The sequence below is a fragment of the Somniosus microcephalus genome, unplaced genomic scaffold (assembly GCF_052327205.1).
Source record: "Somniosus microcephalus isolate GS21.2 unplaced genomic scaffold, FLI_Smic_1.0 unresolved_chr1, whole genome shotgun sequence".
NCBI lineage: Eukaryota > Metazoa > Chordata > Chondrichthyes > Squaliformes > Somniosidae > Somniosus > Somniosus microcephalus.
Window position 1 is genome coordinate 11,003,439 of NW_028225179.1, and position 20,843 is coordinate 11,024,281.

A 20,843-nucleotide genomic window follows, 5' to 3' on the forward strand; every position below is an offset into this window, starting at 1 on the left:
GTACAGTTTGTTTCAGAGTCTTACTCGGAGTCGAGACTTCGACAAGAGGCGGGGCCACGCATGCTCATTCGGCCCCCTCACCACAACACGAGGCTACCAGTGCGCCTGCGCGGGGCCTCCGGGGAGCAGATGGGAGCAGACGGAAGGCCGGGCCCGGGGAAGAGGCGGAATCAGCGGCCGGGGTAAACTGTTAGGGGAATCGATTTAAATCGAGGTGAGGACAGTGGGGGGGGGAGCGGAGAGCAAGATTATAAAGTAAAATACGAGAAAAGCCAAACCTGAGTCGGGTGGGATCGCCGCGGAAGCCTAACGGAGCGGATTGAGCCGCGCAGGGGGCGGAGTGAGCCGGAGCAATGTGATCCTGACTGACTGGAGCGCTGACCAATAGGAAGAGCGTTGAGCTGGGAGGACTGAACTGAGCGGCCTGGTCCTCCAACCAATGGCGGCGCGGCTAGGGGGCGGGACCTTCCGCTCTGACGCTGAGGCTGGGTCCCGATTGTGACGTCATCACAAGAAGAGGCCATTCAGGGATGGAGGCCGGCCCGGCCTGTGACTGACGGGCGCTCTGACCAATAGGATGAGGGCTGAGGTGGGAGGACTGAACTGGGTGGCCTGGTCCTCCAACCAATGGCGGCGTGGCAAGGGGGCAGGGCCTCCTCTCCAGCTCAGGTTCGCTGGGGCCGATTGTGACGCGCTGTCCCCAGGTGAGAGCAGCTCAGGCAGCACAGAGCTGGGGCTGGAATCTGGGAGAGGGGCCGCAGTCAGCACAGAGCTGGGGCTGGAATCTGGGAGAGGGGCCGCAGTCAGCACAGAGCTGGGGCTGGAATCTGGGAGAGGGGCCACAGGCAACGGGCCTGGCAAAGGGGCACAAGCTTCACAATACAAGCTTCTTTCAAATGCAAAATTGTTTCCTACAGACAGCCTGGGTCACTCTGCAAAAAAAACTGTTTAACAATTCATCATAACTCCCCTGCTTTAGGAGAGGCATAGAGTGCAAAAGCAAGGAAGTTATATTGAAACTGTGTAAAAGACTGGAGTCAGCTGTGGCTCAGTGGATAGCAGAGTCAGAAGGCTGTGGGTTCAAATCCCACTCCAGGGACTTGAGCATATAAAGCGAGGCTGACACACTAGTGCGGTGCTGAGGGAGCGCCGCACTGTCGGGGGGGCAGTACTGAGGGAGCGCCGCACTGTCGGAGGGGCAGCGCTGAGGGAGCGCCACACTGTCGGAGGGCAGTACTGAGGGAGCGCCGCACTGTCGGAGGGCAGTACTGAGGGAGCGCCGCACTGTCGGAGGGCAGTACTGAGGGAGCGCCGCACTGTCGGAGGGGCAGTACTGAGGTAGTGCCGCACTGTCGGAGGGGCAGTACTGAGGGAGCGCCGCACTGTCGGAGGGGCAGTACTGAGGTAGTGCCGCACTGTCGGAGGGGCAGTACTGAGGTAGTGCCGCACTGTCGGAGGGGCAGTACTGAGGGAGAGCTGTATTGTCGGAGGGGCAGTACTGAGGGAGCGCTGCAGTGTTGCAGGTTCCGTCCTACGGATGAGACGTTAAACCGAGGTCCCCGTCTGCCCCCTCAGGTGGAGGTAAAAGATCCCGTGGTGCTATTTCGAAGAAGTTATCCCCGGTGTTTTGAGCCCAATATTTATCCCTCAATCAACATGACGATAAAACATTATCTGGTCATTATCACATTGCTGTTTGTGGGAGCTTGCTGTGTGCAAATTGGCTGCTGCGTTTCCCACATTACAACAGTGAATACACTTCAAAATACTTAATTGGCTGTAAAGCACTTTGGGACGTCCGGTGGTCGTGAAAGGCAGTTAAGAAGGCAAATGGTATGCTGGCCTTCATTACAAGAGGACTTGAATACAGGAGTAAAGAAGTCTTACTCCAATTATATCTTCTTCTTTCTTCTTAGGCAGTCCCTCGGAACCGAGGATGACTTGCTTCCACATTAAAAATGAGTTCTCAGGAGTAAGGGCAAACCGGGAGAGCTTCTTCTCCCCGAGACGGACCCTCTAATATAAAGGGTCAACTGGATCCATGTTTATCTGTAATTTAAACAGAGGTCTGGTCGTCTTCCGAGCTCTTTCCCCTAGAGGAGAGGGTAGAATGGGGGTCTTTAGTGTTAAATGGTTTCACCTGGGTCCATTGCTTCCATCACATACCCATCGGTTCCTGTAGACAAACACACGTATCACTTGTCATTAATACAGTGCATGGCCCCATCCAATGGGCCCCATTCCCTTTCTTCCGATAACTTGCGTCATTACTTGTTGACCTATTCTGGGCAACTCGTCTGGTTTAAGTGCAGCATTCTGCCTTTCTAGATCTTTAATCTGTTGTTGGTTCCTTCTTTATTTAGTGCTTGTACCTCCTGATTTAGTTGTACTAAGTATCGCCTTAATCTATCTTGCACTGGTCCTGGTCTTAAATACATATTTTGGTTCTGTCTTCACAAAGGAGGGCACAAATAACCTCCCAAAGATGTCAGGGATCATAGGGTCTAATGAGAGGGAGGAACTGAAAGAAATCAGTATTTGTAGGGAAATGGTGTTAGGGAAATTGATGGGATTGAAGGCCGATAAGTCCCCAGGGCCTGATAATCTACATCCTAGGGTACTTAAGGAAGTGGCCCTAGAAATAGTAGATGCATTGCTGATCATCTTCCAAAATTCGATAGACTCTGGAACAGTACCCATGGATTGGAGGGTAGCTAATGTTACCCTACTATTCAAAAAAGGTGGTAGAGAGAAAACGGGGAATTACAGACCGGTAAGCCTGACATCGGTAGTGGGGAAAATGCTAGAGTCCATTATAAAAGATGTAATAGCAGAGCACTTGGAAAACAGTGACAGGATCGGACAAAGTCAACATGGATTTACAAAAGGTAAATCGTGCTTGAGTAATCTACTGGAATTTTTTGAGGATGTAACCGGTAAAATAGATAAGGGAGAACCAGTGGATGTGGTGTATCTGGACTTTCAGAAGGCCTTCGATAAGGTCCCGCATAAGAGATTAGCATGTAAAGTTAAGGCACATGGGATTGGGGGCAAGGTATTGACTTGGATAGAGAACTGGTTGGCAGACAGAAAGCAAAGAGTTGGAATAAACGGGTCTTTTTCCGACTGGCAGGCAGTGACTAGTGGGGTACCGCAGGGATCGGTCCTTGGACCCCAGCTATTCACAATATTTATTAATGATCTAGAGAAGGGAACTAAATGTAACATCTCCAAATTTGCAGATGACACAAAGCTGGGTGGGCGTGTGTGCTGTGAGGAGGATGTCGAGAAACTCCAGAATGATTTGGACATGTTGGGTGATTGGGCAGAAACATGGCAGATGCAATATAACGTGGATAAATTTGAGGTTGTCCACTTTGGTGGCAAAAACAGGAAGGCAGATTATTATCTAAATGGCAATAGATTGGGAGAAGGGGAAGTGCAATGAGACCTGCATGTACTTGTGCACCAGTCGCTGAAGGTAAGCATGCAGGTGCAGCAGGCGGTTAAGAAGGCAAATGGTATGTTGGCCTTTGTAGCAAGAGGGTTTGAGTACAGGAACAAGGATGTCTTGCTGCAGTTGTACAGGGCCTTGGTGAGACCACATCTTGAGTATTGTGTGCAGTTTTGGTTGCCTTATCTGAGGAAGGATGTTCTTGCCATGGAGGGAGTTCAGCGAAGATTCACCAGGCTGATACGTGGGATGGCAGGAATGACGTATGAGGAGAGATTGGGTCGATTGGGCTTGTACTTGCTGGAGTTTAGAAAAATGAGAGGTGATCTCATTGAAGCTTATAAAATTCTGACAGGACTGGACAGACTAGATGCAGGATGTTCCCGATGGTCGGGGAGTCCAGAACGAGGGGACACAGTCTAAGGATAAAGGGTAGGCCATTTAGGACAGAAATGAGGAGGAATTTCTTCACCCAGAGAGTGGTGAACCTGTGGAACTCTCTACCACAGAAGGCAGTGGAGGCCAGTTCATTAAATATATTCAAGAAGGAGTTGGATATATTTCTTAAGGCTAAAGGGATCAAGGGGTATGGGGAGAAAGCAGGGACCGGGTACTGAATTTGGATGATCAGCCATGATCGAATTGAATGGCGGAGCAGGCTCGAGGGGCCGAATGGCCTACTCCTGCTCCTATCTTCTATGTTTCTATGTATAGCCTGCTCTCTGGTTTGCTCCAGAACGTGCTTTTCAAAGAAACTATCCCGAAACATTCTATGAACTCCTCATCTAGGCTACCTTTGCCCATCTGATTTTTCCAGTCTATATCTAGATTAAAATCCCCCATGATTATTGCCATACCTTTCTGACAAGCTCCCATTATTTCTTCCTTTATACTCCATCCTACCGTGTGGTTACTGTCAGGGGGCCTGTACACCACTCCCACAAGTGACTTCTTGCCTTTGTCATTTCTCATCTTAACACACAGGTGCAGCAAGCAATTAGGAAAGCAAATGGTACGTTAGTCTTTATTACAAGAGGATTGGAGTATAAGAGTAAAGTCTTACCGCAATTATACAGGGCCTTGGTGAGACCACACCTGGAGTATTGTGTACAGTTTTGGTCTCCTTACCTAAGGAAGGATATACTTGCCTTAGAGGGAGTGCAGCGAAGGTTCACCAGACTGATTCCTGGGATGGGGGGATTGACCTATGAGGAGAGATTGAGGAGACTGGGCCTATATTCCCAGGAATTTTGAAGAATGAGAGGTGATGTCATTGAAACATAAATTCTTACAGGGCTTGACAGGGTAGATGCTGGGAGACTGTTTCCCCTGGCTGGGGAGTCTAGAACCAGGGGTCACAGTCTCAGAATAAGGGGTCGGCCATTTAGGACTGAGATGAGGAGAAATTTCTTCACTCAGAGGGTGGTGAATCTTTGGAATTCTCTGCCCCAGAGGGCTGTGGGGTCTCAGTCATTGAGTATAATCAAGGCTGAGATCGATAGATTTTTGGACTCATGGGGAATCAAGGGATATGGGGATCGGGCGGGAAGGTGGAGATGAGGAAGAAGATCAGCCATGATCTTATTGAATGGCGGAGCAGGCTCAAAGGGCCGAATGGCCTGCTCCTGCTCCTATTTCTTATGTTCTTAAGAAAGCGGTTTGCTATAGCCGGCTGCACCACGACAAATACACAGAGGATTTCAGTTACGTGGAGAGACTGGAGAAGCTGGGATTGTTCTCCTTGGAGCAGAGAAGGTGCAGCGGAGATTTAATAGAGGTGTTCAAAACATGAAGGGTTTTGATAGAGTAAATAGGAGCATGGGAACAGGAGGAGGCCATTCAGCCCCTCCAGCCTGTTCCGCCATTCAATGAGATCATGGCCGATCTGTGTCTTAACTCCACCCACCTGCCTTGGCTCCATATCCCTTTGCTCCCTTGTCCAGCAAAAATCTATCGCTCTTGGATTTAAAATGATTAATTGAGCTGGCATCGACTGCTTCCTGTGGGAGAGGGTTCCACACTTCTACCACCCTTTGTGTGAAGAAGTGTTTCCCAACTTCTCTCCTGAATGGCCTGGCTCTGATTTTAAGGTGATGTCCCCTTGTCCTCGACTCCCCCACCGGCGGAAAAAGTTTCGCTCTATCTACTCTACCAATTCCTTTCAAAATCCTAAAATCCTCAATCACTCCCTAACCTTCTAGATTCCAGGGAATACAAGCCTAGTTTATGTAATCTCTCCCTCATAACCTAACCCTTGGAGCCCGGGTAACATTCTGGTGAATCTGTGCTGCACTCCTTCCAAGGTCAGTATATCCTTTCTGAGGTGCGGTGCCCAGAACTGTACACAGTGCTCCAGGGAGTTCCTGGGAGTTAATGTGCGTAGGTCGCTGAAGGTAGCAGGACATATTGAGAGAGTGGTTAACAAAGCATATGGGATCTTGGGCTTCATAAATAGAGGTATTGAGTACAAAAGTAGAGAAGTTATGCTGAACCTTTATAAAGCGCTGGTTAGACCACAACTGGAGTATTGCGTCCAGTTCTTGTCACCACACTTTAGGAAGGATGTGAAGGCCCTTGAGAGGGTGCAGAGGAGATTTACCAGAATGGTTCCGGGGATGGGGGATCTTAGCTACAAGGACAGGTTGGAGAAGCTGGATTTGTTTTCATTAGAGCAAAGGAGGTTGAGGGGTGATTTGATAAGAGGTGTACAAGATTATGACGGGTTTGGATAGGCTAGACGGGGAAAGGCTGTTCCCACTAGTTGATGGTACAAGGTCTAGGGGACACAGATTTAAGGTTTTGGGCAAGAGATACAGGGGGGATGTGAGGAAAAACTTTTTTACGCAGCGAGTGGTGATGACCTGGAACTCGCTGCCGACGGAAGTGGTGGAAGCGGAGACACTCAATGTTTTCAAGGGGAGACTGGATAGGCACTTGAGGGAAATAAACTGGCAGGGCTACGGGGATAGAGCGGGGGAATGGGACTGACTGGATTGCTCTACAGAGAGCCGGCACGGACTGGATGGGCCGAATGGCCTCCTTCTGTGCCGTTATGACTCTCTGAGGTCTAACCCGGGCTTTGTATAGCTGTAGCTTATAAGGAGAAACTGGTTCCAGTGGCAGGAGGGTCGGTAACCAGAAGACACAGATTTAAGGTCATTGACAAAAGAACCAGAGGCGAGGTGAGGAGAATTTTATTGACGCAGCGAGTTGTTGTGATCTGGAATGCGCTGCCTGAAAGGGCGGTGGAAGCAGAGTCAATAATAACGTTCACTGGGGAATTGGATAAATACTTGAAGGGGAAACATTTTCAGGGCTATGGGGAAAGAGCAGGGGAGTGGGACTAAATGGAGAGCTCTTTCAAAGAGCCGGCACAGGCACGATGGGCTGAATGGCCTCCTTCTGTGCTGTATGATTCTAGGAGCCACTCCTGGAGTGGAGTGGTGCCCGCAGGGATCGCTTGGCAGGAAATTGGGAGGAGGTGGTTCACACGCAGACAGCACCTGATTTCGAGACGCTGTCCTTTTAAAATTGGCCCTCCACAGGCAAGGAGGGACTCGGTCCCTTTAATGAAAATCACTTTGAAAAGAAGAGTCCCTGTCCCTTTAAGAGCCCTCCGCCCACCATTCCCACCTTTTTCGTAAAGTCTTTGAAAGTAATAATAAAAGTTAATGCAGAAAAAATGTGAGTGTGTGTCTGACTGTATTTTAGTGAGTATCTGTATGTGTGTCTGTCTGACTGTATGTGTGTGTGTCTGTGTATCATAGAATGATACAGCACAGAAGGAGGCCATTCGGCCCATCGTGCCTGTGCCGGCTCTTTGAAAGAGCGATCCAATTAATCCCACTCCGCCTGCTCTTTCCCCAAAGCCCTGTAAATGATTTCCCTTCAAGTATTTACCTCAATCTCTTTTGAATTATAATATCGAATCTGCTTCCACCGCCCTTTCAGGCAGCGCATTCCAGATCACAACAACTTGGTGTAAAAATCTGTTTCCTCATGTCACCTCTGGTCTTTTGCCAATCGCCTTAAATCTGGTTTCTGTCCCTTCAGCCATTGGAAACGGTTTCTCCTTATTTACTCTCTCAAAATCCATCCTGATTTTGAACAACTCTATTAAATCTCTTAATCTTCTCTGCTCTAAGGAGAACAACCCCAGCTTCTCCCGTCTCTCCACGTAACTCAAGTCCCTCATCCCTGGTCCCATTCTCATCAATTTCTTCTGCACCCTCTCCAAGGCCTTGACATCCTTCCTAAAGTGTGGTGCCCAGCGGAAGCCTAGCCAGTGTTTTATAAAGGCTTAGCATAACTTCCTTGCTTTTGTACTCTATTCCTCTATTAATAAAGTCAAGGATCCTGTTTGCTTTATCAACAGCCTTCTCAACTTGTCCTGCCACCCTCTAAGATTTGTGTACATACCCCCCGAGGCCTCTCTGTTCCTGCACCCTCTTTAAAACTGGACCATTTAGTTTATATTGCCTCTCCTCATTCTTCCTGCCAAAGTGAATCACTTCACACTTCTCTACATTAAATTTAATCTGCCACGTTTCTGCCCATTTCACCAGTCTGGCTACATCCTCCTGAAGTCTGTTACTATCCTCATTGTTTGCTACATTTCCGAGTATCGTGTCATCTGTAAATTTTAAAATTTTGCCCTGGATCCCCAAGTCCAGGTCATTAATATATACCAAAAAAAGCAGTGGTCTGAATCAATGTTCACGTTAAGTTGCGCGGCCATGCAGCGGTCTGGAGGTCCCGCGCAGCCGGCTCACCGCCCTATAAATGGAATAAATGCGCATGCGCGGAAATTTGAATGGGCCGTGCAGCCCTTTAAAGGGGCCACGCACCTCAAAAAAAGAGAGAACATTGATCCTAATACTGACCCCTGGGGAACATCACTGTTTACCTCCCTCCAGTCTGAAAAGAAACCGTTCATCACTACTCTCTGCTTTCTGTCCCTTGGCAGAAAATTGGGAGGGGAAGAGTGCAAACAGCACCTGATTTCTCACCAAGCACTCACGGGAGCAGGGGATTTGCCCTACTTTAAATGTCAGTCTCTTAAATATACATTATAAAAAGGGAGATGCTGTCCCTTTAAAATCGGTCATCCACGGGGACGCGGTCCCTTTAATGAAAACTCATAGAAAAAGAGAGCGCCTGTCCCTTTAAGAGAACCCCCACCACTCCCATATTTCTCTTAAAGTGCTTGAAATTAATAATTAAAAACGCAGAAAATTAATATTTAAAAAATTAATTCAGGCAGAAAAAATATTTTTACTCACATTTGCTCCACAGGGTTTCTTGTTTCTGTTTCATCAATTTAAAAATGAACTGCTTTTTTTATGATCAGCCATGATCGCATTGAATGGCGGAGGAGGCTCGAGGGGCCGAATGGCCTACTCTGCTCCTATCTTCTATGTTTCTCTGTTTAAAACAAGTATCTTCTGTAAAATAAAATTAGTTTGAGCTGTAAAATGGGAAAGGAACATTAAAAATAAACTTTCCCAGGCTCACAGATTCTGACCAGGCCGCTTTACAAAATGGCGGCGGGCCGATCCCAGGCCCCGCCTCCTCCTTCGCCGCGATTGGTTGGAGGACCAGAGCCCCTCGGTCGTTCCTCCAGGCTCCGCCTCCCCTCGCTCATTGGTGGAGAGACTCAGTGTCAGTCGGTGCACGCCGGCGACGTCCTGACGTGGTAGGGTGGGCAGTTGCAGCAGGCGGGAAATTAAATTCATTTACATTAAATCTCCCGTCAGCCTCCTCTGTCCCACTCAGCCGGCGCAAGTCCCGCCCCTCAGGCTCCCCGATTGGTTGGAGGACCCGCCGCGGGCTCGCTCCTCCAGCCCCGCCCACTGGGTGCCGCTAGTCCCGCCCCTCGGGCTCCCCGATTGGTTGGAGGACCCGCCGCCGGCTCGCTCCTCCAGCCCCGCCCACTGGGTACGGCTAGTCCCGCCCCTCGGGCTTCCCGATTGGTTGGGGGATCCGCTGCCGGCTCGCTCCTCCAGCCCCGCCCCGCTCGCTTCCTATTGGTGGGAAGCTGCCGTCAATCAGGCCGTGGGCCCGGGTGACGTGTCCCCGAGGAGATCACGTGCACCGTCCAAGTGTCGCCGCTCGGTCCGGGGCCTCGCGGACTCTGAGGTTTTTCTGTTTCTCTCTATTCTCTCCCGATCCACCCCGCGCCATTCTCCGCCCAATCGGAGCGGAGAAAACTCACTTCGCGTCACCGATCGCGACTCTCGAACCGACACCAAGGCCTTTCCCCGGAATGGCCCCGCGCCGACTCCGTCCGACAGGATCCGAGTGCGCAGGCGCAGCTCCGAGTGGGGGAGGGGGGTTGGTCTCCTCTGGGCATGCGCGGTCGTTACCCTTAGTGACCGGGAGGGGTCGCTGTGCCGGACTCGACCCAAACCGCCGTCCCGCGTGCGCATGCGCGGACTCTCGGCTGTCATTCAACCAACCGCCAGAAGAGGTCGCTGGTGAGACCAGTGAAGGAAGAAAGACTTGCATTTATATAGCGCCTTTCACCACCACCGGACGTCCCAAAGTACTTTACAGCCAATGAAGTACTTTTGCACTGTTGTAAAGTAGGATATGCGGCAGTCAATTAGTGCACAGCAAGCTCCCACAGACAGCACCGTGATAATGACCAGATAATCTATCATTTTTCATGTTGATTGAGGAATAAACATTGGCTCGGACACTAGGGATAATTCCCCTGCTCTTTCCCACATTACAACAGCGACTACTTCAATGTAGTACTTCATTGGCTGTAAAGCACTTTAGGATATCTGGTGGCACTATATAAATGCAAGTCTTTCTTTCCTGAAATAATGCCATGGGATCTTTTACATCCACCTGAGAGAGCAAACAGGGCCTCAATTTAACATCTCATCCGAAAGACGACACCTCCGACAGTGCCGCACTCCCTCAGCACTGCACTGGAGTGTCAGCCTGGATTTTTGTGCTCAAGTTTCTGGAGTGGGACTATGAACCCACAACTTTCTGACTCAGAGGCGAGAGTGCTGCCCACTGAGCCACTGGCTGACACTAAAGAGCAAGCAGTTCTGACGAATGGTCATCGACCTGAAATGTTAACTCTGTTTCTCTCTCCAAAGATGCTGCCTGACCTGCTGAGTATTTCCAGCATTTTCTGTTTTTATTAAAGAAACGAGGGAGTGATTGCTGATGGGAAGAATGTTGGGTCGTCCTGCGCATGCGCACCTCCCTGGCGGCTGAGGCGAAACACCGACTCGCCCCCACCTGAGCCGCTCACGCGTACCAGATGTTGCAGCTCCGCATGCACGCCCGATGTTCCAACCGCGGGGTTTTGTGTGCTGAGCATGCGTGTTGCGGACCGATCGGGACGGGTGATTGTAGAGCAGGAGGGAGAGCACGGGGGCCATGAGCACATGCGCGGGACTCAGAGTCAACAGAGTGCTTTCTGGAGCGTGGGGGCTTGTGGGTATTACAGCCGCCATTACTGCTGATCCTTTCAACCAACCTGTGCAGCAGCTGGGGCCTGAAAATCAGCTTCACTGCCCCTAGGTTCGGAAAGGGGAAAATTAAACAACAGTTTGCCTCTGATCCTTTTCTGATCTCAATTAACAGAGTTATAGAAGTGGAGCAGTTACAGGCGGGAAGCTCAGACCAAACATCACGTCAAGATCTGACAGAGTCGCTCGATTCATCAGGACTTGAATATCATCGGCCTTTGCACATGGAAGGAGAGAGCAGCGATCGCAATGCAGACAAACCGCACACGTGTTCAGTGTGTGGACGCGGATTCAGCCGATCGCCTGACCTGGTGAGACACGGGCACCGTCACACCGGGGAGAAACCGGGTAAAGGTGGGGACGGGGGGAATGGATTCAGTTCCCCGTCTGCATTGGAAGTTCAATGGCGCAGTCGCACCAGGGACAGTCTGTTCACCTGCTCCGTGTGTGGAAAGGGATTTGTTTGTTCATCCCACCTGCAAACACACCAGGGAGTTCACACTGAGGAGAGACCATTTCAGTGTCCTGACTGTGGGAAGAGCTTTAAAAGCCCTGGGGAACTAAAGCAACACCAACTTGTCCACACTGATGAGAGACCATTTCAATGTTCTGACTGTGGGAAGAGCTTTAAAAGCGCTCAGTATCTGAAGGAACACCAGCTTGTTCACACTGATGAGAGACCATTTCAATGTTCTGACTGTGGGAAGAGCTTTAAAAGCCCCAAGGAACTAAAGCTACACCAACTTGTTCACACTGACGAGAGACCCTTTAAATGTTCTGACTGTGGGAAGAGCTTTAAAAGCTCCGGGGAGCTGAAGGGACACCAGCGAGTTCACACTGGGGAGAGACTCTTGCAATGTTCTGAGTGTGGGAGTAGTTTTAAAAGCTCCGGGGCGCTCAAGAAACACCAACACCTACACACTGGGGAGAGGCCGTTCACCTGCTCCGTGTGTGGGAAGGGATTCACTGTGTCATCCAACCTGCTGGCACATCAGCGAGTTCACACTGGGGAGAGACCGTTCACCTGCTCTGTGTGTGGGAAGGGATTCACTCAGTCATCCCACCTGCTGACACATCAGCGAGTTCACACTGACGCGAGGCCCTTTAAATGTTCTGACTGTGGCAAGAGCTTTAAAAGCTCCAGGGAGCTGAAGAGACATCAGCGAGTTCACACTGGGGAGAGGCCGTTCACCTGCTCTGTGTGTGGGAAGGGATTCACTCAGTTATCCAACCTGCTGAGACATCAGCGAGTTCACACTGACGAGAGGCCCTTTAAATGTTCTGACTGTGGGAAGAGCTTTAAAAGCTCCGGGGATCTGAAGAGACACCAATACCTACACACTGGGGAGAGGCTGTTCACCTGCTGCGTGTGTGGGAAGGGATTCGCCCGGCCCTCCAACCTGCTGATACACCAGCGAGTTCACACTGACGAGAGGCCCTTTAAATGTTCTGACTGTGGGAAGAGCTTTATAAGCTCCGGGGAGCTGAAGGGACATCAGCGAGTTCACACTGACGAGAGGCCCTTTAAATGTTCTGACTGTGGGAAGAGTTTTAAAAGCTCCCGGGAGCTCAAGAGACACCAACACCTACACACTGGGGAGAGGCCGTTCACCTGCTCCGTGTGTGGTAAGGGATTCAATCAGTCATCCTACCTGCTGGTACATCAGCGAGTTCACACTGGGGAGAGACCGTTCACCTGCTCCGTGTGTGGGAAGGGATTCACTCAGTCATCCAACCTGCTGACACACCAGCGACTTCACACTGATCATAGAATCTAACCGCACAGAAGGAGGTGATTCGGCCCATCGTGTCTGTGCCGGCTCTTTGAAAGAGCTGTCCAATTTAGTCCCACACCCCAGCTTTATCCCCAGAACTCTGCAAACTAGTCCTCTTCAAGGACTCATCCAATTACTGTTGGAAAGTTCCTGTGGAACCTGATTCCAGCATCCTTTCAGATGGTGCGTTCCAGATCTGAACAACCCTCTGTATGAAAACAATTCTCCTCATTTCACCTCTAGTTCTTTTAGTAACTATTTTAAATCTGTGACCTTTGGTTACCGACCCACTTGCCAGAGTGAACAGTTTCTCCCTACTTGCTCGATCAAAACCCCTCATCATTTTGAACACTTCTATTAGGTCTCCTCTTAACCTTCTCTGCTCTAAGGGGAACAATCCCAGCTTCTCCAGTCTCTCCACATAACTGAAGTCCCTCATCCCTGGTACCATCCTGGTCAACCTCCTCTGTACCCTCTCCAAGGCCTTGACATCCTTCCTAAAGTGTGGTGCCCAGAACCGTACACAAGACTCCAGCTGAGGCCAAAACCCTGCAGCTGTACAAAACCCTGGTTAGACCACACCTGGAGCACTGTGAGCAGTTCTGGGCATCACACCTTAGGAAGGATATATTGGCCTTGGAGGGAGTGCAGCGTAGGTTTACCAGAATGATACCCGGACTTCAAGGGTTAAGTTACGAGGAGAGATTACACAAATTAGGGTTGTATTCCCTGGAATTTAGAAAGTTAAGGGGTAATCTGATCGAAGTTTTCAGGATATTAAGGGGAACAGATAGGGTAGATAGAGAGAAACTATTTCCGCTGGTTGGGGATTCTAGGACTGGGGGCAGAGTCTAAAAATTAGAGCCAGACCTTTCAGGAGTGAAATTAGGAAACACTTCTACACACAAAGGGTGGTAGAAGTTTGGAACTCTCTTCCACAAACAGCAATTGATGCTCGATCAATTGTTAATTTTAAATCTGAGATTGACAGGTTTTTGTTAACCAAAGGTATTAAGGGATATGGGATGTGGAAACGTGAATAAAATGGGCAATGAATTGGCTTACAAAAATGGCTCCACACAAGGAAAGTCTAGATTAGATTAAAAAGCAGCCCCAGCTGTGCAAAGTGCAAAAGCTAGCAGAACAGAGAATCTGCCTCAGCCTGAGGCCAAGTATTAATGAAGTGCTAACGACCAGATCAGGGTCACTGAAAGGGCCTAACTGCTGACTAGAGAATGATTGACTAGCCATTGTTCGGTGACCACAACAGTGAGACAAGTCAGGACCTGCTTGCCAGACTGAAGAACAGAGCATGGTCAAACCGAAAGGGCTTGAGTGATTCCCATTGGAGAACACTTGTTGCCAGGGAAGTGATGTAACAAAACACTTGTTGCCAGGAAAGTGATGTAGTGACCCTTGTCCCACGGTATAATAGGGGCTTCCCCACCGGTATTCTCTCTCTTAGCCAGAAGGCGTGTGGAACATCAAGAGGGTCAGACATCTCCCGGGGACGTAAATGCTGGCACCACGTGTCTAACCCGGTGTGACCCTCGGGACACGAATGTACTGTCGATATGCTGTATGACCACTCCGAACAGTAATGAATAAAATGATGTTGTTTTAACTCTCCGAACCCTCGAGCCTGGAATTCTTCGTACTACGGAACTCAAGAAGAGGACCAGAAAAACCCGGTTCTTACAGGGCCAAAGGCGGGTGTATGGAGTTAGGTCGCAGATCAGCCGTGATCTCATTGAATGGCGGAACAGGCTCGAGGGGCTGAATGGCCTCCTCCTGTCCTATGTTCTTAGTGATTTGTAAAGGTTTAGTGTAACTTCCTTGTTTTTGTATTCAATGGCCTATTTACAAAGCCAAGTATCCCATACGCTTTCTGAACCGCCTCACCAACTTGCCGTGGCACTTTCAAAGATTTGTGAATATGGACCCCCAGGTCCCTCTGGTCTTCCACCCGCCTCAAAATAGCCCCATTTAGATTATACGGCCTCTCCCTGTTGTTTCTCCCAAAGTGCATCACTTCACACTTATCCTCATTTAATTTCATCTGCCTTGTGTCTGCTCATTTCACAGTCTGTCTCTGTCCTTCTGAAGTCTGCTACTACTATGCTCACTATTTACTACGTTGCCAAGTTTTGTATCATCCGTAAACTTCAAAATTGTTCACCTATACCCAAGTCCAGGTCATTTATATATAACAAGAAAAACAATGGTCCTAATCCTGACCCCTGGGGGAACCCACTGCATACTTCCCTCCAGTCAGAAAAACATCCCTCAGCACTGCTCACTGCCTCCTCTCCCTTAGCCAATTATATACACAAATTACCATCGGCCCTTTAATTCCCTGTGCTTCTATTTTCCGAGTAAGTCTCTTGTGTGGTACTTTATCAAATGCCTTTTGAAAGTCCATATATACAACATCTGCTGCACTACCTTCATCAACCCTCTGTTACTTCATCAAAGAACTCAGTCAGGTTAGTCAGACAGGATTTACCTTTAACAAATCCATACTGGCTGTCCCTTATTAACCCATGTTTCTCCAAGTGAGAATTAATTTTGACCTTGACAATGGTCTCTAGTCGTTCACCCACACTGATATTAGACTGATTGGCCTGTAGTTACCAGGTTTAACCCTCTCCCGTTTTTTAAACAGGGTGTAACATTTGCAATCTTCCAGTCCTCTGTCACCACTCCCATATATCTGAGGGAGATTGAAAGATTGTGGTCGGAGCTTCTGCTATCTCCACCCTAGCTTCCCTCAGCAATCTAGGATGCATCACATCTGGACCGGGTGACTTGTTAACTTTGAGTGATGACAACCTATTTAGCACCTCCTTTCTATCCATTTTTATCCAATTTCTCTACTCCCCTCTCCTCTACTGCGACATGAACTTCATCCTCTTTTGTGAAGACAGATGCTAAGTACTCATTCAGTACCTCAGCCATGCCCTCTGCCTCTGTATGATGAGCTCCTATTTGGTCGCTAATCGGCCCCACCATTCCTTTCACTATCCTTTTTACTTTTCATATGTTTATAGAAGATTTTTGGGTTCTCTTTTATGTTACCTGCTAATCTTTTCTCATATTCTCTCTTTGCCCTTATATCCTGTTTCAATTTCCCCCGCACTCTCTGTATTCTCCTGGTTTTTGACTCTATTCTGTACCTGACATTTGTCGTAAACCTTTTTCTGTTTTATTCTAACCTTGATGTCCTTTGTCATCAGGAGCTCTAGCTTTGGATGGCCCATCTTCCCTCCTTATGGGAATATGCTTGGTTTGTACCTGAACTATCTCAGCCTTGAAGACCTGCCATTGGTCATTCACTGTTTTCCTGGACAATCTTTGTTTCCAGTCCACCTGTGCTCGATCCCTTCTCAAATCACTGAAATTGGCTCTCTTCCAGCTGGGTATTTTCACCGTTGATTTTTCTTTGTCCCTTTCCATAACTACTTTAAATCTAATGATATTGTGATCACTGTTAACCAGATCCCTCCTGCCCCAGAACCGATGAGAGACCCTTTAAATGTTCTGACTGTGTAAAGAGGTTTCAGAGTTCATCCAACCTGCTGAGTCACCAGCGAGTTCACACAGATCCTCAAAGACAGGAAGATGTTTTAGAAAGGCTGGTGGCACTAAAAGTTCGCAGCCATCTCAGAGTAGTGTCCCTTTAATTACAATCTCGTGGAACAAGAAAAATTGCTGTCCCTTTAACTACCACAAATCCCTGTGTGGAGGAGAGGGGGAGATACAGTCTGTCCCAGTAACTGTTGCAGAACAGAATTAGTGACCCTGTCCCATAAGGGTTTGACCCTCCCCCACTCCCTGCTTTTCCTCAAGTGTCTCATCCTTAAAATTCTCATCCTTGTTTTCAAATCCCTCCGTGGCCTCGCCCCTCCCTATCCCTGTAATTTCTTTCAGCCCCTCCAACCTTCCGAGATATTAGCGCTCCTCTAATTCTGCCCTCTTGAGCATTCCCGATTTTAATCGCTCCACCATTGGCGGCCGTGCCTTCAGTTACCTGGGCCCTGAGCTCTGGAATTCCTTCCCTAAACCTTTCCATCTCTCTACCTCTCTCTCTCCTTTAAGATGCTCCTCTTTGACCAAGCTTTTGGTCATCTGCCCGAATATCTTACGTGGCTCGGTGTCAAATTTTGTTTTCTAACGCTCCTGTGAAGAGCCTTGGGACGTTTTACTACATTAAAGGCGCTTTATAAATACAAGTGGTTGTTGTTTCCTGAAACTAATAACAAATTCCCCAGAGGGAAAAAAACTTGTACTTTTACTCCCAAACAGTAGAAAGTTTGTTCCACAGAAGCACGGGGTTTATCTGCTTTTATTGATGAATTTAAAAAGTCTCTATTAAAACCTGAGTGATGCGCCATCAATTACTCAAAAGACTGAGGTTGAGCGAGTAACAATCAGGCTTTTATTAACTAAAGAATGAAGGTCTTGTCTCGAGTGGTCGACCCGTCCAGAATACTAAGGGACTGGGAGGTAGTCACTTATATACCTGGAATAGTGGGAGGAGTCAGCCGAGGCATGTCCAGACCTGTACCTAGTGGAATACACATACAGACACAGACAGGTATGACAGTGGTTTACCACATTCACCCCTTGTTTAAAAATGAGTCCGGCGGGGTGAAGTGTATTTAAAAGTTCGTGTATTGGAGTCTCTCCGGAGGTCTTGTCTGCCGCTGTGATCGACGTGGCGACGGCAGGGGTGGTGGAGCTTCCGGCGTCGCGTCCCGTGTAGGCTGGGGCCCTGGAGTGTAGTCCTCATGGGTGACGGTCCAAGGCGAGCCGGCTGCTGGGGTTGGATATCGGGTCGTGGGGGGGGGTGGTAATGGGTAGTGGGTTACAGCGGTCCCCGAGGGTGCGAGGTCTCGTATGGAGACTGTGTCCTCCCGCCCGTCCGGGTACGCAATGTAAGCGTACTGGGGGTTGGCGTGGAGGAGGTCGACCCTCTCGACCAGGGGGTCCGTTTTATTGGCCCTCACGTGTCTTCTCAGTAGTACCGGCCCTGGGGACGTCAGCCATGGCGGTAACGATGTCCCCGATGTGGACTTCCTTGGGAAGACAAACATTTTCTCGTGAGGGGTGGCATTGGTGGCAGTGCAGAGAAGTGACCGAATCGAGTGGAGCGCATCGGGGAGCACCTCCTGCCAGCGGGAGGTCGGAAGGCCCCTAGACTTTAAGGCTAGTAGGGCAGCCTTCCAAACAGTTGCATTCTCTCTTTCCACCTGTCCGTTCCCCCGGGGGTTGTAACTGGTGGTCCTGCTTGTGGCTATACCCCTAGCGAGCAGGTACTGGCGGAGTTCGTCGCTCATAAACGATGAGCCCCGGTCGCTATGGATATAGCTGGGGAAACCGAACAGGGTGAAGAGGGAAGAGGCTGTTCAGACATTTAATGACCGTGGCACTGGTCATGTCCGGGCAGGGGATAGCGAACGGGAACCGGGAGTACTCGTCAATGATGTTGAGGAAGTACACATTGCGGTCGGAGGAGGGGAGAGGCCCTTTAAAATCGACGCTCAGGCGTTCGAAAGGGCGAGTGGCTTTTATCAGGTGGGCTCTGTCTGGTCTATAAAAGTGCGGTTTGCACTCAGCGCAGACTTGGCAGTTCTTGGTCATGGTCCTGACCTCCTCAATGGAGTAAGGCAGGTTGCGGGCCTTGATGAAGTGGAAGAACCTGGTGACCCCCGGGTGGCAGAGGTCATTGTGGAGGGCCCTCAGCCTATCGATCTGCGCGCTGGCGCAGGTGCCACGCGATAGGGCATCTGGGGGTTCATTGAGCTTCCCAGGCCGGTACAAGATCTCGTAATTGTAGGTGGAAAGTTCGATTCTCCACCTCAAGATCTTGTCATTTTTGATTTTGCCCCTCTGCTTGTTGTTGAACATAAAAGCAACTGAACGCTGGTCAGTGAGCAGGGTAAATCGTTTTCCGGCCAGGTAGTGCCTCCAATGACGCACAGCCTCCACGATAGCCTGGGCCTCCTTCTCGACCGCGGAGTGTCTGGTCTCCGGGCCCTGGAGGGTTCGTGAGAAGAATGCCACAGGTCTCCCCGCCTGATTAAGGGTGGCGGCCAGAGCGAAGTCGGACGCATCGCTTTCCACCTGGAAGGGGATGGATTCGTCCACTGCGTGCATGGTGGCTTTGGCAATGTCTTCCTTGATACGGTGGAAGGCTAAGCGGGCCTCTGCCGTCACGGGAAAAGAGGTGGACTTGATCAGCGGACGGGCTTTGTCTGCATAGTAGGGGACCCACTGAGCGTAGTAGGAAAAAAACCCTAGGCACCTCTTCAGAGCTTTTAGGCAGTGGGGCAGTGGGAGTTCCATAAGGGGACGCATCCGGTCCGGGTCGGGACCGATGACCCCGTGTTCTACAACACAGCCAAGGATGGCGAGGCGGTCTGTGTGGAATATGCACTTCTCCTTGTTATATGTCAGGTTCAGGAGTTGGGCGGTGCGGAGGAATTTCTCGAGGTTTGCGTCATGGTCCTGCAAGTCATGGCCGCAGATGGTCACATTATCTAGGTAAGGGAAAGTGGCCTGCAGCTCGTTTTGATCGACCATCCGGTCCATCTCCCTTTGGAAGACGGAGACCCCGTTGGTAACGCCGAAGGGAACCCTAAGGAAGTGATAGAGGCGGCCGTTTGCCTCAAAAGCAGTATACTGGCGGTCTTCAGGGCTGATGGGGAGCTGGTGGTACGCTGATTTCAGGTCAATGGTCGAAAAGACGCGGTACTGCGCGATCTGGTTGACCATGTCAGCTATGCGGGGGAGTGGGTAGGCGTCCAGCAGGGTGTAGCGGTTTATTGTTTGGCTGTAGTCGATGACCAGGCGTTGTTTCTCGCCGGTCTTAACGACCACAACCTGGGCTCGCCAGGGGCTGGAGCTGCCCTCAATAATCCCCTCCTTCAGGAGCCGTTCCACTTCGGTTTTGATGAAAACCCTGTCCCCGGCACTGTATCGCCTGCTCTTTGTGGCGATGGGCTTACAGTCGGGGGTGAGGTTAGCAAACAGTGGGGGGGGTGGGACTCTGAGTGTGGAGAGGTTGCATCTAGTGCGCGGCGGGCAATTTGGAGGCTGCTGGCTGCGGACTGTGAGTGGGGGGAGGGGGCCACCGTACGCCATCGTAACGCTTTTGAGGTGGCACTGGAAATCCAACCCCAGTAGAACGGCAGCGCAGAGGTCGGGCAGGACCAGGAGTTTAAAATTATTGAACACAGTCCCGTCTACTACTAGTGTCACCACGCAGTAGCCGCCAATGTCCGCTGACTGGGACTCGGAGGCCATAGAAATCAGCTGGTGCGCAGGCAGGACTGGGAGAGAGCAACGCCGCACCGTGTCGGGGTGGATGAAGCTCTCTGTGCTCCCGGAGTCAAAAAGGCAGTTTATTGCATGGCCGTTTACCTTAACGTCCATTTTGGACCGAGCTAGCTGGTGCGGTCTCGTTTGGTCCAGCGTCACAGAGGCCAGCGTAGGGGTCGGTGTGTCGCTGCGAGTATCAGATGGGGGGGGGTTGGCGGTCTGCTGCGTCCCGGCTGGTGTCCAAGATGGCGGCGCCCATGATTCCCATGTGGCTGGAGTCGTCCAAGATGGCTGCTGCTGCGGTGGTTCGCACATGGCTGGGGAGGCCCAAGATGGCGGCTCGCACGGCCCACACGTGGCGCTGCTGGCGTTCGGGGTGGCTTTGGCCTTGCAGACGCTGGCGTAGTGTCCCTTTTTCCCGCAGCCCGAGCAGGTTGCATTCTTCGCCGGGCAGCGCGCTCTGGGGTGTTTGGCCTGGCCACAGAAGTAGCATTTCTGGCCTTGGGATACTGCTGTCTGGCTTTGGGACACTGCTGCGGTAGTTGGGCCGTTGTTGGGCTGTGGCTGGGGTGGCACGGTGCTATGGGGCTGTCCTACCGTGTCCCAGGTTGTCGTTCCCCGCGGCGTCCACGGTGCAGAGGAGTAGGCATCCATGCCCCGGAAGGCTGCGTCCAGCGTTAGTGCGATGTCGGAGGCTTTGTCGAGGGTGAGGTCACTCTGCTCCAGCAGTCGCTGTCTGGTGTAGTTGGACCTGTGGCCCGCTACGAAGGCATCCCGGATCAGTTCCTCCGTGTACTT

General features: G+C 50.5%; 1 protein-coding gene across 1 annotated transcript; it reads left to right on the forward strand.

Annotated features, from left to right (window-relative positions):
• The first annotated feature begins 11,066 nt into the window (after window positions 1-11,066).
• LOC147093428 (uncharacterized) lies at window positions 11,067-12,936 on the forward strand. Its single transcript, XM_085973902.1, has one exon. It carries the CDS (start codon window positions 11,172-11,174, stop codon window positions 12,723-12,725), a length of 1,554 nt encoding a protein of 517 aa, XP_085830028.1. The 5' UTR covers window positions 11,067-11,171; the 3' UTR covers window positions 12,726-12,936.
• Window positions 12,937-20,843: the final 7,907 nt, after the last annotated feature.

Bases quoted from the DNA above. Each gene is read 5' to 3' on its own strand.
- LOC147093428 (XM_085973902.1), top strand. From the start codon at position 11,172: ATGGAAGGAGAGAGCAGCGATCGCAATGCAGACAAACCGCACACGTGT.